The following is a 22,650-nucleotide window of genomic DNA, read 5'->3' as shown; positions in this document are numbered from 1 at the left end:
GGATAACACATTGAATTCATCAGTTCAGTGTGCTGCGGCAGTCAAAAAAGCAAACAGAATGTTGGGAATTATTAGAAAGGGAATGGTGAATAAAACAGAAAATGTCATAATGCCTCTGTATCGCACCATGGTGAGACCGCACCTTGAATACTGTGTACAATTCTGGTCGACGCATCTCAAAAAAGATATATTTGTGATGGAGAAGGTACAGAGAAGGGCGACCAAAATGATAAGGGGAATGGAACAACTCCCCTATGAGAAAAGACTAAAGAGGTTAGGAATTTTCAGCTTGGAGAAGAGACGGCTGAGGGGGGATATGATAGAGGTGTTTAAAATCATGAGAGGTCTAGAATAGGTAGATGTGAATCAGTTATTTACTCTTTCAGATAATAGAAAGACTAGTGGGCACTCCATGAAGTTAGCATGTGGCACATTTAAAACTAATCAGAGAAAGTTCTTTTTCACTCAACACACAATTAAACTCTGGAATTTGTTGCTAGAGGGTGTGGTTAGTGCAGTTAGTGTAGCTGTGTTTAAAAAAGGATTGGATAAGTTCTTGGAGGAGTAGTCCATTACCTGCTATTAATTAAGTTGACTTAGAAAATAGCCACTGCTATTACTAGCAACAGGAACATGGAATAGACTTAGTTTTTGGGTACTTGCCAGGTTCTTATGGCCTGGATTGGCCACTGTTGTAAATAGGATGCTGGGCTTGATGGACCCTTGGTCTGACCCAGTATGGCATGTTCTTATGTTCTTATTTCCAATTCAATTCCTTATTCAAAATTTATCCGTTTCTGGGGTGTTCTGGCTCCCATTGATAGCTGTCTACTTTCTGAGAAAGGAACTTCTACATTTCATTTTCTGGCTCAAATATGTGAATTAAAACGTTTTTTCTGGCATTATATTTTAAATTAATGAGATCTGTTCTGAAGTTGCTATTTGGGGAATTTTTCATGATTTTATTTATGTAAAGAGAGTATACATCAAGCCATTAGTAATTACTCATCATAATAATTTTACCTGTATTCACAATATACATGAAAATAATATAAAGTTAGCAAAATAGTTTTATTGGCAGACTCAGCCATGCTGCAGTGAAGCGTAATTCATCATAGAAGACCATGGAAAATGTCATCTTACTGCAACAGGGCAGTTTGAGCCTGGTATTGTTCTTCAATTAGGAGGCCATTATCAAATTCACTCACAGGACTACTGAACAGTGAAAAAATTTTAGTTAAAAGGAATCTTTTAATCAATTCATCAGGGTTTTTATTCAAATGTCTATGAAAGCAAAACTGGGCTCCTTACAGGAATTATGCTGTAACTTAGTTATATACAATTTTAAACTGTCCACAAACAGGTTTGCTTCTTAAATCAAACCTATGCAATCATATTTCATAGACATTCATAGTGAGGAATCTGAAAACAAATCTGTTTGTGGCTCCTGTAGACTGGAGTTGTGCATTCCTACTTTGTCTTTATTTGTATAACATTTCTGAAGTGGGGATGAGCATATTAAAGAAATATAGGGGCCAATGTAAATAAGACCTGCATTAATACTGTGAGCTGAAATTCAGTGCATAGTTTCTTAATGCAGGCAGTGAAAGAAAATGTATCTCCTGATGCAGTCAGCAAATGGCTTGCTAATGTGCGCAAACACAAAATTGAGTGCAGAAGCCTTGGGTAAAATGTGCACTCGGCATGGGCTGATTGCACATTTGAATTCAAGTGGCAGGGGAAGTCTCTGACGGAATACATGCGAGCAAAAATCCTGTCATGTGAGCCTAAAAGATGTTCATTTGCACAAACCAGCACAAAAATGCTTTCAGCGCAGAAAATATATTTTGTGCACATAAATCATTTTTATGCCCAGAAAACATGCTTTGCGTATGCAAAGAGTGTTTTCTGAGCATAAATCCCAAGTACTAGCCCTGGCACTAGAACTCCTGCTTCTGCCCATAGACTAAACCCTAGTACTGGAAACTTTACAAGGAGTAAAATTTCCAGTATTTATTTATTTATATATTTAGCTTTTTATATTCCGCTTTTTGCACTTTTTTCAGGACTCCAAAGCGGATTACATTCAGGTACTGTTGGTATTACTAAGAAAATATGGGTTAAACCAGCGCACCTCTCTGCTTTAGGGGGTAAAAGCTAATGCCTTCATTCGCATGAGATTTTCATGCAAGGGCGCTAAGCACTAGGCTCAGTTTTATGCACACATGTTTAGAGCCAGATTTTGTAACCTACGTGCGGGCATAGATTTGTGCGAGCAACCCGGCGCGCACAAATCTATGCCCAATTTTATAGCATGCGTGCGCAGCCGCGTGCATGTTATAAAATCCGGGGTTGGCGCGCGCAAGCGGGTGCATACTTGTACACCTTGCGTGCGCCGAGCCCTATGGGAGCCCCGATGGCTTTCCCCATTCCCTCTGCCCCCCCCACCTTCCCCTCCCTTCCCCTTTCTAACCCGCCCCCCAGCCCTATCTAAATCCCCCCCCTTTGTTTTATTATTTAAGCCTGCCTCCGGGCAGGCGTAAGTTGCGCTCGCTGGCCAAGTGCCGGCACGCGATCCCCGGGCCCAGCCCTGCCCATTTTTTCAAACCCCGGGGCATACGCGCGTCCCGGGGTTTGCGCGTGTCACCGAGCCTATGCAAAATAGGCTCGGCGTGCGCAGGAGGGTTTTTAAAGGGTTACGTGCGTATATTACGCACGTAACCCTTTTAAAATCCGCCCCTTAGTGCGCAAAATTCAATGCATCGGGAATACAATTTGCATTAAAAAAAAAAAAAAGTGCACACAAATTGGAGCAAAACTGTGTATGTTACTGAGTGCACCTTATTACATCAGGCCCTTAGGATGGCAAGTCACCTACTCATTATCCAAAATTTTCAATAATCTATGAGGTCCATATTGAGTTAGCTGTAGAGTAAGTAAATTAGCCAGTTAGTTACCTTAGTAACTTAAGCCAGATATTCAGCTAAAGTTGGCTGGATAAGTATTGCACTGAATAGACGTGGATAAAGTTATGCAGATAACTTTAGATCAAGTATTTGTGCAACCAGACTTTGTTCAAAGTAAATCTGCTCCCTGGGAACAGTTCCAGCAATGCCTTTTTTTTACCCTTGTAAATTTTGTCTGGGCAATGAGTTGCTGAAACAAAGTTTTGTTGGGGAGCAGAGGGAACTGTTCAAATCTCAGGTTTTGTCCAGCTAACTTCAAAAGCAAGCCAGACACCCCCTTTTGCAGTTTGAATTGCTTTCATTTGTCAGGAAATTATGCATACTTTTCTTAATCTTCATTGTTCTTGGTGAATTATGTTTCAAAGATCTCTAATATTTTTTTTTACGATTTCCCAATGCCCCTACCCCTTGCCAGGGGCATAATAGAGCCATGGACATTCTTCTTCAAGTATAATCAGCATATAGTATAAGTCACAGAGTCTCAACTTGAGTCTTTGAGGGCCACCAGCAGGTCTGGTTTTTAGGGTAACCAAGCTATGCTTATTAACCTTGTTCTTAGTCCCAGTGTATGCCAATACATTTGATGATCAGTCATTGCTTGTATCCTGAAAAACAGAGTTGTTGCCAGGCCTTTCTGACAACCTCTGATGTAAGCTGTTTTGTAGATCTAGGACCAGGACCAGATTAGGGGGGGGCACGTGCCCATAGACTATGGGGGAAGGAGGGAGTAGGGTATGATATCTCCTGCCCAAATCCTCCTCTCAGGATGTCCCCTCCCTCCTTTCTCATCTCAAATTCATAGCTGGGGCTGCAGCAGCAACAGAAGATGAGGAAGAATCATCATCCACTTATGTACACAAATCTAGTACAGCAAATAGGTTTGAAAGTTGGTGTAAGGCAGTGCTCCTAGTGGTCCCCTATTTAGCTGTGCGGGACTGGGCTAATGCCTGGTCCACCTTAAATTCCTTAAGGAGAGTATGCTCTATGGGCAGGATCATGCGGGGCAGGTGGGGCTCAGAGGGTGTAACTAAAGGCTGGGGAATAAGAGCTGGGATCCAGGTGGAGATAACCAGACCAGGCCAAGTATCTGGGAGGAAGGCAGCTCCTGTATGCAACACTGTCCAAACACTGAGCTGAGATGAAGCAACATAACATACTGTTAAGTGGTGTGTACACTGTCTGAGGAGAAGAGAGCGTATGGTTGTGCATGTGTGAAGTTATAATAAAGAGTTACTGTTTTAAGAAAAGCTGGAATCAGAATAGTTTGTCTCCAGGCCTTTGGGGATCACTGCTCATTCCCACAGTTGGGTTCCCTTTGTATAGAGACCTGTTCAAACATTTCATTTCGTTTCATTTTATTAAAATTAATATACTGCCAATGCATAACCCAAAGCTGTGAACAAGCCGAACATACACATTAAAACAACAAACAGAAAATAAAAAACAAATAAGAGCAAACTTTTTCTGGCAGCATAATGGGGTTTTTGACCATTTCAACCTTTTCCAGTTACTAAATATCCAATATCTGGTGGCACATAGATCAAATAAAAGATTTCAGTTGATCACCTAAAACTATAGATATTTAATTTTTTTAGTAGTAATTTACTAATGGTTATAATGATTGATGATTAGTTATGATCTACTCTGTTTTATTTAGTGCTGTTTATATTTGATAATGCTTAGGGTTTTTTTTTATTAGTTTACTGTTTTTAGTGTTTAGCAAGTTTGTTCCATTTATTTTGTTTTGTTTATATTGATTTATGTATTTGCTATTTTATTGTTTTTTATTAATCTTTTATGAAATTTGGATTTTGTATCTGTTTTTTCTCAGGTTTATTGTACTTCACTTAGGTTACAATATGTTTATTCATTTATTTATTTATTTAATAGCATTGCCTAAACAAAACAACAAACAGAGCAAAATACAAAATGTCACATTTAAAACAATATCATTATAAAAATCATAGCAATGCATATTTGATTCCATATGTAAAATATGCAATTAATCAAGTCTGTAGAAATAAATAAATAAATTAAATCCATATATTCATAAGTATAGGATACAACTATTCCTTTTTTGCAGTTAAGATAGATTTCACGTACATGGTTCTATTTATACAAAAGCTTCAGGTTATTAGACACAATCTACTGTTAAATGAGGATGTTCAAAAGAAAGAAGATTATACATTGTTTCACCAAGACCTATAGGACTTGATTTTCAAAGCAACTTACACGCATAAAATCCTCTTTTATTAAAGGATTCAAGGATCAAGATTTGAGATTCACATATAGGGTCAAGTTTTACTAATCTGACTAGATGTAAAGACACCAAGCACTTTTGTACCCACATTAGTGTATGTCAATTTTCAAAAAGAAAATACTCTGGTAATTTTCTTTGAAAATTGGCTTACACTTTACGTGAGTAGAAACATCTCTGTATTCCTTGCACCTGCTATATCTGTGAGTGAAGTATGCGGGGGAAACTATGTGCATACAAATGAAAATTCACCTATATGCACTAGGGATTTGCAGACCAAATGTTTTTGTTTTGGGGAGGTGGGTATTCATTTTTTGGTTTGTTTTAATGTTTATTTTGGTTTGCTTCATTTGTTGAACTGAAATAAATATTTAAAAGAAATGGGTCCTCCCCAGACCCCTGCTGCTATTTCACGGGACCTCCCCTGATCCCACCCACTGCCAATACTCTGGTGATGGGGAGATATGACCTAGAAAACTGGACTGAGGCAAGCTCAGGCAGGGCTTCCCCAAGCTCCTCTTACTGCCTCTGCCTCCCCCCTCAAATGAGCTGAGGCCAGGGACTTTCCCAGCTCCCACTTATCTCTTCTGTGGGGTTCTGGCATGAAGAAAGGATCATCCCTCACCAGAATCTCTTGAAAAATGGTGCTAGCTGCCCCTGAGATTAGTGCCAAAGCGATGTCAAAACAGCACTTGTCTCAGGGCTGGCCAGCACCATTTCTTTTTCTTTGTTGTACAGCCATACAGTCATACAGCTGTATAACAAAATGGCACCCACTGGCCCTGAGATTGACACCATTTTGACATCACTTTGGTACTGGTCTCAGGACTGGATGATGTCATTTTTAAAGAGATACTGATGGGGGCAGGGTGAGGATTACTTTTGACTCTTTCTTTGTGTCAGACCTCACATAACTGTTATGTTGGGCTGGGAAGGTCCCTGGCCCTGGCTTATTGGTGGGATAAGGAGGTTGAAAGGGCCCATGGAGGTCCCAGCTATCTTTATTCAGCCCAGCCATGTAGGCCCTGAACCCACCCCAGCGTATTGGCAGGGCTTGGGGGAGGTTGAAGGATAAAGCGGTGCTGGGGGGGGGGGGGGGGCAGGGGTCAGGGATATGGTTTTTTTTATTTCTCAACAAATAATGAGTGCTATTTGCTTATAATGAGCACTATTTGCTGAAATGAAAACACCCCAAAATTTTGGGATTTTTTTAGGCACCATTCATTAATTTTTGGTATAACAAATTGGACTGAAGTTGGGCCATCTGGGTTCTGATTACTCATATGTTTTGAATGAATGGACATCCCTAATATGTGCCTAATTCACTTCCCCAACCTAAACATGGCCCAATTAATGTGCATTGTGAAATATGATTGTACTTTATAGCCTCTACATGGGGTACAATATTCTCTCAACCTAGCTTGATGTTACCCAGGTAGAAAGTCCATCAAGCTAGGTTGAGAGAACATTGTACAAATCTCATCTTTGTGTGAGTTTCCTCACTCTAAAGGACCTCAAATCTTCACAAGAGTGTACTGTTCTGTTCGTACGTCTCACTCTGCATGTCAAAGGTGGCCCCTAACCCCTACACTACTACCTAAATCTCATCTCGAGTTACTAGGTGGGCCTCCTATAGAGGTATAAATATCTAACTACTAGAAGGGCCTTGTAGCTAGTCTCAGCCTCTCTCTCTCTCACTCTCTCTCTCTCTCTCTCTCTCTCTCTCTCATAGGCAAAGTGTGAAAAAGTTATCACACTCTGCAGTAAAACCTTTGTGACTTGAATGGTGGTCTCCTGGTTCCTAGTCCATTGCTCTAACCACTAGGCTACTCCTCCACTGAAGAGTTTTTACAATGAGACTGATTTACTGAGAACAGGGACTTGACATATCACCCATTCTGATGTTATTAATATTTCAGTAAACTGCAATTCATTTTGGACATTGTTAGCCCACTTGGAATAAGTTTTGAAGAAAGTCAGTTAAAGGGGGATTCTGATTTATAGGATTTGACCCATCTCTACCTAAAACACCAACTATACTCTTTAGGAAGACTTCTTTATTTGTCTTTTTAAGCATCTGTTCACAAGAATAAGCAGTGTTGCTTTCTGTAGCGGTCATTATCTTTCTTTTTCTAGAAGAAAAAGGAGATGAAAAATAACAGTTAATAAGGAACCCATATGGGTTGTTTAAATATTTTAATACTGTGCCATATTGTCATTTTTCTTGTTCAAAGGCGAAGGCAGAAAAACAGAATAACTGGGAAAGCTGAACATTTAAGATTCCAGTGAGAGAGGACAATTTGCAAAACAAGTTCTATGAGTAAAAAGTGTTTTATCTATGCATATTGGCTGTCTGAAAACTGCCTGCCCTGTATGAGAACAAGAGTGCACATGTAGCTCTACAACGTGTATTGCAGGGGAGGCGTTTCTCAGGGTGGGGTGAGGTCGGAAAAGAAAACGACATGATGGCTTTGCATTGTCACAACTCCATGTATAGTTTTAGTCAGAAAAAGCATCTGCATGAGACGGAGGCGCCTTCCCCCTTGCAAATTTTCAAAGTCAAAGTGCATGCGGACTTTTCCTTTTGAAAACTGGTGCAGCACAATCCGCAGGCTAAAAGTACCTGCTGGCTTGGCAGCAGCAGCGTGGGCGCTTAGAAAATTGCCCTCACTGAATAAGCCTACACTAAATTAATCCAGATTGGCATTCTGTGGTTAATGCTTAACATTCTTGATGTATTACAGACAAAGATCTCAGCAGTGGGAGTTGCAACCTCTCCAGTGGAACCAGTTATTACAGTTGTGCTAGCCAGATTACTTTGGGTAAGAAATCATATGCAAGCCTTTGTTTGTTCTGTTTTAAAGAAAAAGTTAGATGAGTGTAAATTTCTTCCATAATACCTACTTCCCTATAAGGGGTGAAGTACATTGCTGATACGTTATCCAAACTTTATTCCAGTTTAAGGCCATTTTGGCTGATTAAGCCTTTTCCAATGTGTAGGTCTCCTCTCCATGCATTAGATTTGCCTAGCTTGCAGGAGCCTGAATGGGTTTCTGTATGTTTAATATTTAAAGGATATCTAAATGACAAATTACTTGTTCATAAATTCCTGATGACCTGTTAACTTTATAGGAAGATAAAAAATGACAGCACTTGTAAAGAAATTGCAGCTCATATACATTCCTCTTCTCTTCCCTAATAGGACCCATGCACTTAGCAAAGGTACAAAAATACTCTGTCTTAAAAACAGAAGAGAGCTGGATAAGCAATTCATCTTCACATTTCACCTGATTCACCTAAATTTAGGTACTAAAGTCCAATTGCAAGGATATTCACCATCTCCAGGGAATAAGATACCGTTCAGATCCTCCCTTAAAGAAATGCCACCATGAGGATGTTTGTTCACTACTCTCTCTCCAAGCTTTCATGGACTTTTAGGATGGCTCATACTAGGAGCACTGTTGCTATGGAATACATTTGCCATTCAGTCTCTCTTCTCACTGCATAATATCGTGCATATCTGGAAAAGGGACAGAGGAAACATGCTCAGATTCTGGAGAAAGGGAGTGAAGTTCAAACTTCACACAAAAACATGCCATTCTTCAATATTTTAAGGACAGTTGCACCACATTAATTCCATTAGAATCAGTAGGAAAAAGAACTCTGATGAGAATATTAATAAAAATATGCATTTTTGTAATCCATCAAGCATACTTTTTCCCAAATTATGAAGATTGCCAAAAAAAATCATATCACTTTTTTAAAAACATAAATATGCATTTGTTGACACAACTCATTTTTGTTTATATGGAATAACCAGATCTCATTTTAATCCCACAACTCAGAAAATTGGGATACATACGAATTCAAATCTCAGATATATTATTTAATTTCTCAGATTGACTTAGCTGAACACACCTTCACATTATTTACATATCTTCCTCAGAACCACACTGCATGAACCAACACAATAAAGGAATAGTTATACTCCCACTGCCACAGTCTGTTTTTATGACAATACCCTTGGAGACAGCACAAAATAACCCAAATTCTACTGAACCAGACTTCTGGGACCTGCCCCCAGCTAGATCTGAACATTACCTCCTGTAGTTTTGATTTCAGCCAGTCTTCTGGCTGTTCATTGCTCTCAGTTGTTAAGCTTACATCTACCAGGCAGAAAGCTTTCAGTTTCTTTACTCCAACAATGAGGCATGCCAAGCCCACTGAGGCTTGAAGTGAAATGCATTTCTTTCCCTTCAGGAAAAGAATTAAGACCTGGTTGTTTGATCGAATTTTTTGGTTAGGTAAGAAGTCAATAGTTTTAAAGAAATTTTGTTTTATTCTGATTTGTTTTTATTATAGTTACAGTATTGTTTTATATATTATACTGGAATATTTGTTGACTTAGATTTAAAGTAATCTGCCTTGTGCTGTTAATGGAAAGATGGAATATCAAATTAAATACAATTATATAAATACATACTATTAGGCCAAACAGACAGTATCTACAGAGACTGTGCAATCTAATTGGAAGTGATGTTCTACGTACAGATAAGGAGAGTGATGTTTGACTCAGTTATGGTCCCTTCCATTAAAATGAAGGGTTTCTGTTTCAAAGTGCCATAATAATGCAGAGTACTAGTAGTTTTTTTGACTTTGAGATACAATTGGATTCTTTTCTGGTTGTAATATCTTCCATTGGATCGACACAAAATTATGCACTGGTAGTATTTTAGATGAACTTTTTGAGACCACACAGGTCCCTTCTTCCGTTATATGGAAAGAGGTCAGTATTCAAACCTAAACGTCTATATAAGTTAGCCAGATAAAACTTATCCAGCTAACTTACATGGGATATTTAGCAACACGACTATGCTGTTAAATATCCCTGTCAAAATCGCCACTTAGCCGAACAAGTTATATCAAGCTAAGTTAGTCCTTCTTTATGGCAGGTCTAATGTATCAGGTTAATTTAATTGGATAAGTATGATTTTCGTAACTTATCCAGCTAAGTTAACCAGAAAAGTAACTGCCCCAATCAGCCCACAACTTATCTTATAAGAGACTTATCTGACTAAGGGGGTCATTTTCGTAGCATATCGCACGCGAAAAGGGACTTTCATGTGCGATAGCTAGCTCGGGGCGGAGTCTGCCCCGGAAGAGGAGGAGTCGGGGCATCATCGGGGCGGATGCTGAAGAAAGATCGCTGGCTGCGAAAAGGTAACAACCCTTTTCGCTGCCAGTAGTGCGCCCAATAGCACCACCTTTTACGATGGCGCTATTGGGTGCAAAAGCCGGCAGCGATCGCACCGCGGAGGTGCGATCGCTGCCAGCTTTCGCAGGCCCGTCCCCCGCTTCGCCGGATATTCAGCGGCCACCACTTAGCTTATCCAGCTAAGTAGCATTTGAATATTGGCCTCAAAGCAACTATTCACTAGATGAGCTTTGAAAAATGCCACATGAATAATTATCCAAATTTACATGCTGAATCACAAATTTGTGTCTTTATCCTTTAGGTTTTGATACTGTTGGCCCGACTACCACGGGGCCATGCCAATGGAAAAATCCATGTACACAAAACGATCCCTGTCTTCCACGCGATCAGCTTCCATACAGCTCTGAGGATGCTGACATCTCTGTATCTCAATCTTCCATACCAGCGCAGGATTTGTCAGCTGCTTTGTCTTGTCCACCTTCACCTTCTATCATTCCAGCCCCTTCTTACAGCAGCAGTCAGGAAACTCTGAGTCAGAACACCTCAGGTAAAGAAGATTCTCTAGTCTTCTCAATGTTTAAAATGTTTTTTTTTTTACTGTTTTGAAATCTCACTGACTTGAATTAACGTATCTAGAAACTATCGCGTTATGTGCAAGAATAGAGCATTCTAATGGCAAGTAGTCTTAATTAAATTTAATTAATTATTTTTTAAATAAATAGATTGTAAATGAACTACAGAGAAAATGGTTTTGAGTATGCCTTTACTTCAAGTATCCTTTATCTTTAAAAGAAATGTAAAAGGGGCCCAAAGAGTCACTTAAAGGCAGCTCATTTTAATACAAATTGGCTTATGTTAGCCAAGATGGCAGTGTTCCTGCTAGCACACGTGCTGAAAAAATGTATCCAATAAAAGGCAATTTTAAAAGCAAACAGGAAAGAAGGACGTGGGAACTGAAATACGTTCATTTATTGGACTGAACCAAGAAATTAGATTCATGATCTGAGTCTCTAGTACCTTCTAGTCTCAATCCTGAGAAGAGATTTTCTTTACCCCCTAGATACAAAGGGGGCAAACCTTCTCTGGGTACTTTTCTAGCTGTGTACCTTCAGCCAGTTTTTGAAGAGAGAGTTGGCTATAGGTACGCAAGTAAGCATTCGAGGAACCAGCTATGTGTGCAACTGGGGTGGGGGGAGAACCTCCGTGTGCATAACTGAACCTTCAGTTATATGCAGCTACTTTTCTCCCCTCACTCAAGCATGCTCCCGGGGATGCCTACTTGAAATATAATTATGTTGTGAAACTATGTGATTGTACTTAATCTGTCTGTGTGCAGTGTAAATTTCAAATCCAGGAATCTAGGCACCTAATCCCATGGTTAAGTGCCTAAATCCCTTTGAAAATTGATCTCAATAATTCTAATACCTCCAGTGATTAAGCTTCTGCCAATAATTTCTAACTGGTGTAAATCCAGCTTGATACCTTTTGATTACCTCTATTGTGAGAATTCTCACCCTACAACTAGATGTAAAACTTCCTTCTTCTAGCACTGCAATCACATCTGAGGAAGGGACTTTTGTGATCTCAAAATCTCATATCTTACAACCTGCATTTTGTTGGTCCTTTTGAAAAGTGTTTCGCTAGAGTAAATGAATGGAGGGCTGCAATCTTTGACCAACATTTGGTCTCCATCAAAACTGTTTTCTAGGTTTTCAAGATTGTAGTACTCTATTTAATTACTGGCACTGCTATGGACTCCATATGGACCCTTTTGGAGCCTGGGAATAAGAGAGACTGCCCTGGAAATGAGCTATCAAAGATAAGCAGATTTAAATGGACTCAAGCAGATACTCATTCTTTTTGTCAAAAAATGTTATAACCTACAAAGTTTCCAGTTTTTCTCAGAACCAATATGGCTACTAGAATTCTGCGCTATATTGGCAACACTTGTGATTCTACCAGATAAAGAGTTTATTAACTGAGAACCTGCAAGTCATGTATAACTAAAGCAGTTACTTTGCAATTAGTGGAAAATAATGGTACATTCATCAAGAGGGAAACCAGCAAGAAACACATCCTGGGTATGGTTGAACTTAATCTAGAAGTTTTTAATGCTGTTATTAGGTATTTAGTTTAAATGTTCTGGCTCTTCTGTATACCAGACAGTTCTTTTTTTGCTGTACTCTGTTGACTGAGTTGTGTAAATGCATAAAAATATTGATACTTGACTAGGCATACAAGATGTTGCATGACATTAAGTATGTATGTATAACATTTTAAATGTTTGTAGCTTGCAAATGCTGCCACCTAGAGTTTATAATTATGTTATACAAAAATGATCACTCTGATGATGCATTTTGGAGTAGGCTCTGGAATGTCTCAATATTGTACTGTTGAAAGAAGAACATGGGGACAGATGTATCAAAGTGCTTTTTCCATTTTGTGTCCACTGGAAAACTGTTTAGTGGACCTGCCCACTGTGGCTTGTAGATTGCCTTATTAGAAAAGTGAGAATCTAAAACACCGCTGAGCATGAGCATGATACTGGAGTCTAATACAATCTGCTGTGTTCCAGATGTGGTCACTTGTCCACATTAGATTAACATTTAATAATTTGAATATAGATTCATAATCTTAAATCATATTCCGACAGCAAATCTTCTTGCCTATTTTCCAAACACATAGTGGGTAATATTCAGCCACTGGTTGGCTTGCTAAATTAGCCAGATAAACTTATCTTCTTTCAACTGGCTAAGGCCTAGAATCATTTTGCTATAAATAGAGCAGAAATAGCGCCTGTGATAAAAAACGGGCATGGTTTGGCAAGCAGATTGAAAAAGAGAGAGAGAGGGAAGGAGAGAAAGAGAGAATGCACTTTAATAGGGTGAATAGGACGCTTTATATAAGTAGCACTATAGATGGGCACATTCAACTCAGGGTTGGTTTGGGGGGGGGTGGGGTGTTACATACACAGTCAGAGGAATTAACTGCAAATTTGATATTTCTATCATTTGAATCAATGAAAGGTACAAGAGGAGATGATTTGTACAATGCAGGCTCTAAGATAACTCCTCTTGTTGTACCTTTCATTGATTCAAATGACAGAAATTCATCAGTCATATCAAATTTGCAGTTAATTCCTCTGACTCTGCATGTAACCCCCCCCCCCAACCCACCCCGAGTTGAATGTCTCTCTCTCTTACTCACTCTTGTGCGCTAAAAACATTTTCCCCGGTAACGCAAGGCTAATGCGGGTAGAACACAAAGAAGAAAGGTGTAGTTATTTATGAGGTTAAATCCCGCGTTATTGTGCGTTACTCTACCGCATTCCGTGCTAGCAGACTCTGATTTCCATTAGTTCCTCTCCAAGTCCTCCCATTTGCATACTATATATAACATTTGCATAGTAATGTGAAAAATGACCCTGTAAGTTTGGCGAGATATTCAGTAGCATAGTCGCACTATTGAATATTAGAGATGTGTATCGTGTGATCGATCGGCTTAATGATCGATTTCGGGAGGGAGGGAATCGGATCGTCGCGGTTTTGTTTTTTAAAATATCGTGTAAATCGGGGGAGGGCGGGAAAACCTGCACACTAAAACATCCCTAAAACCCACCCCAACCCTTTAAAATAAATCCCCCACCCTCCCGAACCCCCCCAAAATGTCTTAAATTACCTGGGGTCCAGTGGGGGGGTCCCGTTGTGATCTTCCACTCTCGGGCCACGAGTGCGTTGATAGAAAATGGCGCCGGTGCTACCTTTGCCCTGTCATATGACAGGGCAAAGGTAGCGCCGTACGGCCAGCGCCATTTTGCAAAATGGCGCCGGCCGTATGGCAACACGATTCGAGTGCAGGAGGTCATTCCCGGACCCCCGCTGGACTTTTGGCAAGTCTTGTGGGGGTCAGGAGGCCCCCCCCAAGCTGGCCAAAAGTCCCTGGGGGTCCAGCGGGGGTCCGGGAGCGATCTTCTACGCTCGTGACGTCGGGGACAGGAACGAAAATGGTGCCAGCGCTACCTTTGCCCTGTCATATGACAGGGCAAAGGTAGCGCCGGCGCCATTTTCTATCAACGCACTCGTGGCCCGAGAGTGGAAGATCACAACGGGACCCCCCCACTGGACCCCAGGTAATTTAAGACATTTTGGGGGGGTTCGGGAGGGTGGGGGATTTATTTTAAAGGGTCGGGGTGGGTTTTAGGGATGTTTTAGTGTGCCGGTTTTCACGCCCTCCCCCTTCCCCGATTTACGATTTTTGACGATAAATTGGGGGAATTCCTATTAAATATCGCTTCTAACGATTTTTGACGATTTAAAATATATCGGACGATATTTTAAATCGTCAAAAAACGATTCACATCCCTATTGAATATATCCAACTAGCTTAAAGTTAGCTCACTTTAGGACTAATCTATGGCATAATCAGAGTTAGCTAAATTTTAGCTGGATAAGTGGTGGAAATATTCAGAAGTTGGCATTTAGCCAAATAACTCAAAGTTAGCTGGCAAAATGCCACTGAATATGGATTTCCCAGTTGGTCAACTAATTTTTGCATGGAATTAGTATTTTTAGCCATGAATATAATGCATAATAACACAGAGGCAGATATATTTTAAAATATGTGTGTACAACAGCAGGTAAGCCGGAGGAAGGGGCCGCTGTGGATGATGCTTTAGAGCAAGAAGCAAATCCACAGGCCAAAGCCCTCTCTTTAAGCCCCGGCGCTCCTATTACTCCCTCCCCACCAAGTGTAAGTTCAAAAAAATCTGGCTGGCCCTCTTATGTTGAATGAGGGCACAGATGAAATAAGCATTACCTTAAAAGAAGGTTTGAGGACTGGAGACCTTCCCACAGGGGGTAGGGAGGAAACCAGGATTGAACCAGAGATTATTTTACATCAAAAATCATCAGAGATTACCATGGACACATTATGGTCTGCAATTAAATCACTGGAACTGGCGATAATTAAACTTACCCAGAATACTGCTAATTTTCAACAGAGAGTATTAACTTTGGAAAACACAGTTTCTATATGCAATAACAAAGTGGTTTTAAATGAGGAGAGGTTGGAAAAGGTAGAAACAGTGCAAAATAATCTGGTTAAATCTGAAGTAAGTAATGTAAAGAAATTGGAATTTCTTGAGAATGCTTTAAAATATTCCATTCTTAGGGGTAGATTTTCAAAGGGGTACGCGCGTATCTTACGCGCATACCCCCTGAAAACCTACCCTGCACGCGCCGAGCCTATTTTGCATAGGCTTGGCGGCGCGCGCAAGCCCCGGGACGCGCATGGAGGGGCATGTCGGGGGCATGCCGGGAGTGACGCGGCGTTTCGGGGGTGTGTTGGGAGTGACGCGGTGTTTTCAAGGGCGTGTCCGGGGGCGTGGTTCCGGCCCAGGATCGTTCCGGGGGCATGACATTTCGGAGCGGCCTCGGAGGGAATGGAGGCAGGCTGCGCGGCTCGGCGCGTGCAGGCTGCCGATTTTGGGCAGCCTTGCGCGCGCCGACCCTGGATTTTAATGGAAATGTGCGGCTACGCATGTATCTATTGAAATCCCGCGTACTCTTGTTCGCGCCTGGTGCGCGAACAAAAGTATGCATGTGCGCAGATTTATAAAATCTGCCCCTTAGGGTCTTGAATTTTCCTGTACAGAATTTAATATCTGCTGGTGAAATGTTTAAGGAATATTTACAATATATTTTAAAAATGCCAAATCAATCTTTACCGGCATTAGCGAAAGCTTATTATCTACCTTTAAGACCCAATAGAGAAAATCAACTTGGAAATTTGCAGCCAGAGGCGGCTATTAATTTGTCAGAGGTAATAGAAACTACTGATGGTACTGATATACCTACTAGAGGTACACTTCTTGTATCTATCTTGTTTTCAACTGAGAGAGGTTCTGTTCTCCGTTTATTTCTCAGGCATCGTCTTGAGAGGTTTCACGAAAAACAGGTATGGATATATCCAGACCTTTCAAGGACAACCCAACTGAGAAGGAAAGAGTTTCTGAAATTAAAATCCGAAATTCTTGCAAGGGGTGCTGAATTCATATTAAAATTCCCATGTAGGTGTGAACTAAAATATCAAGAACAGAAATATGTATTTTATGAGATATCTCAATTACAGTCTTTCTTGGATTCCCATCCCGCTAATGTGGGAATTGATTAAGAGCAATAGAAAAGTTTCAGCTGTTTATCTCTGAATACAATGAGAAAAGTGTTTTAATCAGCTTTTCTCTATAATTGAGTTTCCTTTAAATCGCTCATGTATAATTGGCTTTCTCTAGTAATGCCTTGAGAAAATACAGAGAATGATTATTATTACTATTTTTGAAATATTTGTGATTCTATTAGATTTATTACAATATCTGTATACAAATATAATGTTTTGTTATTGATTTTGAAAATGCCGAAATAAAAAATAAAAAAAACGTGTGTATACTATTCTGACAATAAACAAAGGAGAAATGCTACTCTCCAATAATAATCCACACACACAGGTGAAGAGTAGACAGTCCAAAGACTTCAATAGAATTATTCAAGCAGAAAGTCTTTTCTTGCTTTATTATTATTTTGTAAACGGCTGCTCCACAGGCTCAATACAGTATACATAAGTTATCAATCAGGTCCCCCAACACGGACTGTGTTTCGCTGCATCGGGGAGGGACTAATGCAGTGTATAATTTCATCCACTTACGCAGAGTCCAGATTCAGTTCTATGGTTGAAATTCTACACTGCATTAGTCCCTCCCGATGCAGCTCTGAGCGAAACTCGGTCCGTGCTTGAATAATTCTATTAAAGTCTTTGGACTATATACTTTGTCTACTCTTCGCCTGTGCGTGTGTATACTATTCTGAAAATAATTGTGCACATACTTGAAATCAGCAGTTTGATATCTCCACTAGTACTAGGCCTGTTGCAACACTTCTTAGGTGTGGGTTTGGCCCTTGGACAGCCTTCAGTAAACTGAATGACAACTATATATTAAAAATCCCAAACCAAAACAGTACTAACTGCAAACATTCAAACAGGAAGTACACTATCTATAAAAAGGCAAATATTACACCAGGCCCTAAAACTTCTCCTTTTAGGAAAACAGAACAAACCAGTTCGCTTTAAATTCCTACATAGAAACTATACATGGTAGCAGAATACCTCACCTCGCTTACACATGCAGAACACACAGACAAATTTTCGCAAAAACAGAATAGAGAGACCTTAAAATATAAATAGAAATATGTAGACAGAAACTAAACTGGAAACTCCAACAAGCTAGACTCTGTATATTATGAAGCAATGGAAAAACAGAAACATTACCAGTCATCATATATCAAACAAAATCAAGAAATATAAAGCAATCATAATAAATCATACGAACAAAAAGAATATTGCCAAAAAGATGACAAATAGAATAACATCCAATAATTAAGAACTCATATAAAAAGTTTTAAAATTTTCCAAACAGCAATAAAAAATTTAAAAATAGCAGACACATCAAACAACCAATAATTAAAACAAGAAGGGAAAAATACCCTGCTTCCCATACCTGAAAACTTTTGATTTCCAGTCACATTGAGCTTGTCATGGATTAATGAGGGTGACACAAATTTTTCACAACCCTCCCACCCAAGGCAGGCTCCCATTCACACACAAACACACCCATCCATCCCCCCCAGGCAGACTGCCATTCACACCCAACCACCCTCCCACCTCAGGCAGGTTCCCATTCACTCATCCATCTTAGGCAAGTTCCAATTCACAACCAACTGACTAACCTACCCATCCATCCATCCATCCCAGGCAGGCTGTCATTCACGACCAACCCACCCACTCATCCCAGGCAGGCTCCTATTCACAACCACTCATCCAAGGCAATCTCCCATTCACACACATACACACCCATCCCCCCCCCCCCCCCCCCAGGCAGGTTCCCATTCACACGCATAAAAACATAAGAACATGCCATACTGGTTCAGACCAAGGGTCCATCAAGCCCAGCATCCTGTTTCCAACAGTGGCCAATCCAGGCCATAAGAACCTGGCAAGTACCCAAAAGCTAAGTATATCCCATGCTTGTAATAGCAGTGGCTATTTTCTAAGTCAACTTGATTAATAGCAGGTAATGGACTTCTCCTCCAAGAACTTATCCAAACCTTTTTTAAACTCAGCCACACTAACTTCACTAACCACATCCCCTGGCAACAAATTCCAGAGTTTAATTGTGCACTGAGTGAAAAAGAACTTTTTCTGATTAGTTTTAAATGTGCTACATGCTAACTTCATGGAGTGCCCCCTAGTCCTTCTATTATCTGAAAGAGTAAATAACCGATTCATATTTACCCGTTCTAGACCTCTCATGATTTTAAACGCACACACACACCATCCCCCCCCCCCAGGTAGGTTTCCATTCACACACACACACCCATGCCCACAACCTTTATACAGGCAGGGTCCACAGGTCTCTCTTGCTGCTGCAACTGCTGCCACCAGTGCCTCGTTCCTTGGGGAAGAGCAGAATGTTGCAGAGCTGTAAGAGTCCTTCCTGCAGCTCTCCCTTGTGTACAGGCTGGCCCCGCGGCCTTCAACACTCGTAGTGGTAGCACTTCCTGTATGCTCATATTGCTATGCACAAGATGAGTATACAGGAAGTACTAGCACCATGAGTGTTGAGGACCACAGGGCTGGCTTGCATATGAGCTCCCGTATTCTTCTTCTGCCGTTAGTGGCTGTAAGGGTCTTTCCATTCTTATGCCACCGGTGGGATGGTGTCTACTGGTAGCTGCACAGGCCTCTTGCTGCTCCTTTTGCTAGGCCCCCTTCAATCACAGCCCCCACCCTCCCAGTGTGCCACCCCGTGCAATTGCACAGTCTGTACACCCGGTAGCGCCGGGTATGCCAGTACATTCAGACCTTCCCCAATCCACATACATCCTCTAGCACAAAGATTCCCAAACCTGTCCTGGAAGACCCCCAGCCAGTCAGGTTTTCAGGATATCCACAATAAATATGCATGGGATAAAATCTGCATGCTGTGGAGGCAGTGCATGCAGATTAATCTCATGCATATTCATTGTCAATATCTTGAAAGCCTGACTTTTGTCTTCATCTGGCTTTCCCAGTCAAAAAAGAGTTCCAAACAAATCTTCATATATTGTTTAATAAATGCTCAGGGAAATGAATAATATTTTACTGGAAATGGCTAACAGTGGAGGCAGTCTTGAAAATAAACTTTCTTTGTTACCCAATAAAAATCTGCAATGCTTTAAAATGGCTATTTTATAGTATGATCTTCACTGACCTATAATTAAATATTTATTTGTGAAAGCAATATATCAATATTTCATTTAAGGATTGTTCTGACATCATCATAAATCTCTTGCACGTGACTAGAGTCTCTAAAATATGCAAGAATCTATCAACCATCCTCCATTAGCTAATCTTAATGGATGATGTTCAGTGATCATTCACATGACAGGATTTCCATTCATACAGCAATTAATCCATTTTGAGCCTGCATTAATGGATGCTTTAGTTCTCTAATCTTATGAATAATCAGGCTTTTCATTTTATCTTATGTGTAAGACGTAGTCTGGTCTGGTATTTGACTGACAGTTTCTCAAATACAGCATATTGATTGCTCACTACTTAAATAAGATAAAGATATGTCAAATGCCGAGTATGTCAAGTCAGATACTGTATGTCAAATGCCGCAAAACCAGTTAGCTACAGCAACTAGGATCTCTGATTTCGAAAGCACACTTTTTGATGACATACCATGGAATGCATCTGTCTAAATTTTCATAACCAAGATAATTAATGCTAAATGTATGCCCTTTGGGCTTTAGTTATAAAAGGTTTTTACCATAGGTACAAAATGAGAGTAAAGCCTTCAAAAATGAGAGCCAAGTGCAGAAGCATTGAGAAGGATGAGCATGTAGACTAGGGTGCTCAGATTAAACTCTTATACAGCTGTGAAAGTCAATAAGTTGTGGCATTCATCATCATTTGCAAACCTTCACAGTCAAAGATGACTGCCTTCCAAGAATGTCCTATCTAGGGGTCTGAAGATGGCTGATGAGGCTGATCTGGGATTAACAGACTCTGTTGCAATTTGGACATGTTTTCCAGAGTTGAATAATGGCTTGCCCAAGGTTATTGATTTGGCCCATGGCACTCTGTTTCTGCCACTCCCACTTTTCCATCCCATGTTGCTGTTGTAAGGTTTTAAAGTGCTGAGATCCTTGTAGTAATCGCTGCATATATACATATACCCAGGATATTTACTGGTAGAGTCAAACCAGAGCCACAGAAAGGCTGCCAATTAGTTTGCCAGGAAAAAGAGAGGGCCACTTCCATGGCTTTTGAGTGTTCTGCAAGTAAAGTCAGAGAACAGCAAGGGGGCACACTGGGGCTGATGCGGTAAGTCTTGGGCTCTGCACTGCAGTAGGGAAGCCATTCTTTTGGTTTGCTGTAGTTTGGCCTTAGTTAGCTAAGCAATGCCATCACTTACCTTTCAGTATACCTTAATGAATTCTATGAATTAAGGGGGATTTACCAGTTCTTTTTCTCTTATGTAATTACAGGTAAGACATTATTTTCCTCATTAATTATATGATATACAATGCATGCTACTGAAAAGTTGAGGGTATTGAAACCATAAGTACTTTATGGGGATTTCCCAAACTTTGCTGCTGGTTATTTCTGCTAGACATGAGCTTAACTGATGGTTGGGGTAGTTTGCTCTTCTGCCTGCTTTGGATTCCTCAAGGATTATTTTATTTTTATATTTTGCCTGCTGCTCCATGTTATTGTTACGCGCCGCAGATGGCTGTGATTGCTGCTGCTCACCTCTCTTTTCACTACCTTGGCTCCACTGGGCGAACTCGCGGCCTCTGCCAGCTACCACTGGCCTTCCAGCCTTTGTTCCCAGGCCTACCCGAGCAGCGTGGACACTGCTGTCTGCCATCTTACCCTCGGGGTTCCCCAGACGTACACGCGCGCTCCCCAACCTGCTTTAACCATGTCATGGCGGGAACCTCGGGGGTGTCCCCATCAGATGACGTCACTCAACTCCGATATTTAAACTCGCCAGCCCAGATAGCCGGCGACTTGGCAATGAGGTCACTTGCTGCATTTATCTACTCTCCTTCAGCATTGTTCCGGTTCCTGTTTCCGTGGTGTGAGACTATCGGGTAACCGCTCCTCAGGGGCCCTTTCTCGTCTCCTGGCTATCCACTCCTCGGAGGGCCTTTCACCCGGACTCCTGCCTGTCTTGCTTCCCGAGGCTTTCTACGGAACTACTACTTGTCTTCGGTCGTTGTTAGTACCATGCTGTGGAATCCTGTTGTGATATCTATGTGGGAACCCTCTCCGGTGTACCCCACTCTGCAGACCATTGCTGTGAGGAGCCACCTCCAGGTCTACCCTGCTCTGTTGACCCGTGCCGTGATATCTCTAGAGGGACCCTCGCCGGTGTACCCCGCTCTGTGGACCACTACCGTGATCTCCCACTGAGGAACCCTCTTACATGCCATCTCTACGGACCCAGTGTAATTCAGTGATTGTATCTTCTCCCCGGCACCCCCACTCCTCGGGTAGTGCCGCAACTATTGCCTGACTCCTGTCACACGAACTGAGACTGACGTCAGTTCTGCGCTGTCGTTCCGTGGCCCGCCTCCTGGGGTCTCATCCCCTCTTCCTACATCTATACCACTGCTGTATATCATCCTGCAGCCGAGGCTCCGCCTCCCGATGGTAAGGCTCATTGGGTCTCCTCCCCTGAGCGGTATCACCTCTCACCTCGGCCAAAGGACCCACTTACTTACAAATCCTAGCAGTTATCAGCTTGTATGTGCAAGGAGTTTTCTGTGTATGTTAGTTTAGAAAAGACTAGAAGGACACTTGCAGAAGTATATAAAATAAAGACGAGTGGAGAAAATAAAGAATCATTATTCTCTGCTGCTCATAAAAAATGAACTATGAGACACCTGATGAAACTATCAAGAAGCAGGTTGAAAATAAACAAATGAAGGTATGTTTTTATACAGGGATGAATTTTCAAAAGCATTTCTGTGCTTAAAATTGTCTGGAGGTTTGTGCACATAAAAGAAGGGTACCGACAGTCGGCTCCTGTGACATAGTGAGGGCAAAGGCAATCGGCGCCATTTTGAATACTGGCAGCAGATCGCCTTTGCCCTCACTATGTCACA

The 22,650-nt window shown here is 41.1% G+C and overlaps 1 protein-coding gene across 1 annotated transcript in view; it reads left to right on the top strand.

Annotated features, from left to right (window-relative positions):
* ANO4 (anoctamin 4) overlaps window positions 1-22,650 on the top strand; it is a 339,950-nt gene that overhangs the window by 4,031 nt on the left and 313,269 nt on the right. The window contains exons 3-4 of the mRNA XM_029599722.1: window positions 7,968-8,045; window positions 10,740-10,985. Of these exons, the coding sequence (XP_029455582.1) occupies window positions 7,968-8,045; window positions 10,740-10,985 (324 nt within the window). The remainder of the gene's footprint in view (window positions 1-7,967; window positions 8,046-10,739; window positions 10,986-22,650) is intronic.

Source organism: Rhinatrema bivittatum, chromosome 4, assembly GCF_901001135.1.
Source record: "Rhinatrema bivittatum chromosome 4, aRhiBiv1.1, whole genome shotgun sequence".
NCBI lineage: Eukaryota > Metazoa > Chordata > Amphibia > Gymnophiona > Rhinatrematidae > Rhinatrema > Rhinatrema bivittatum.
Note: the sequence above shows the minus strand (reverse complement) of the source record. Positions and strands in the feature narration are given on the sequence as shown.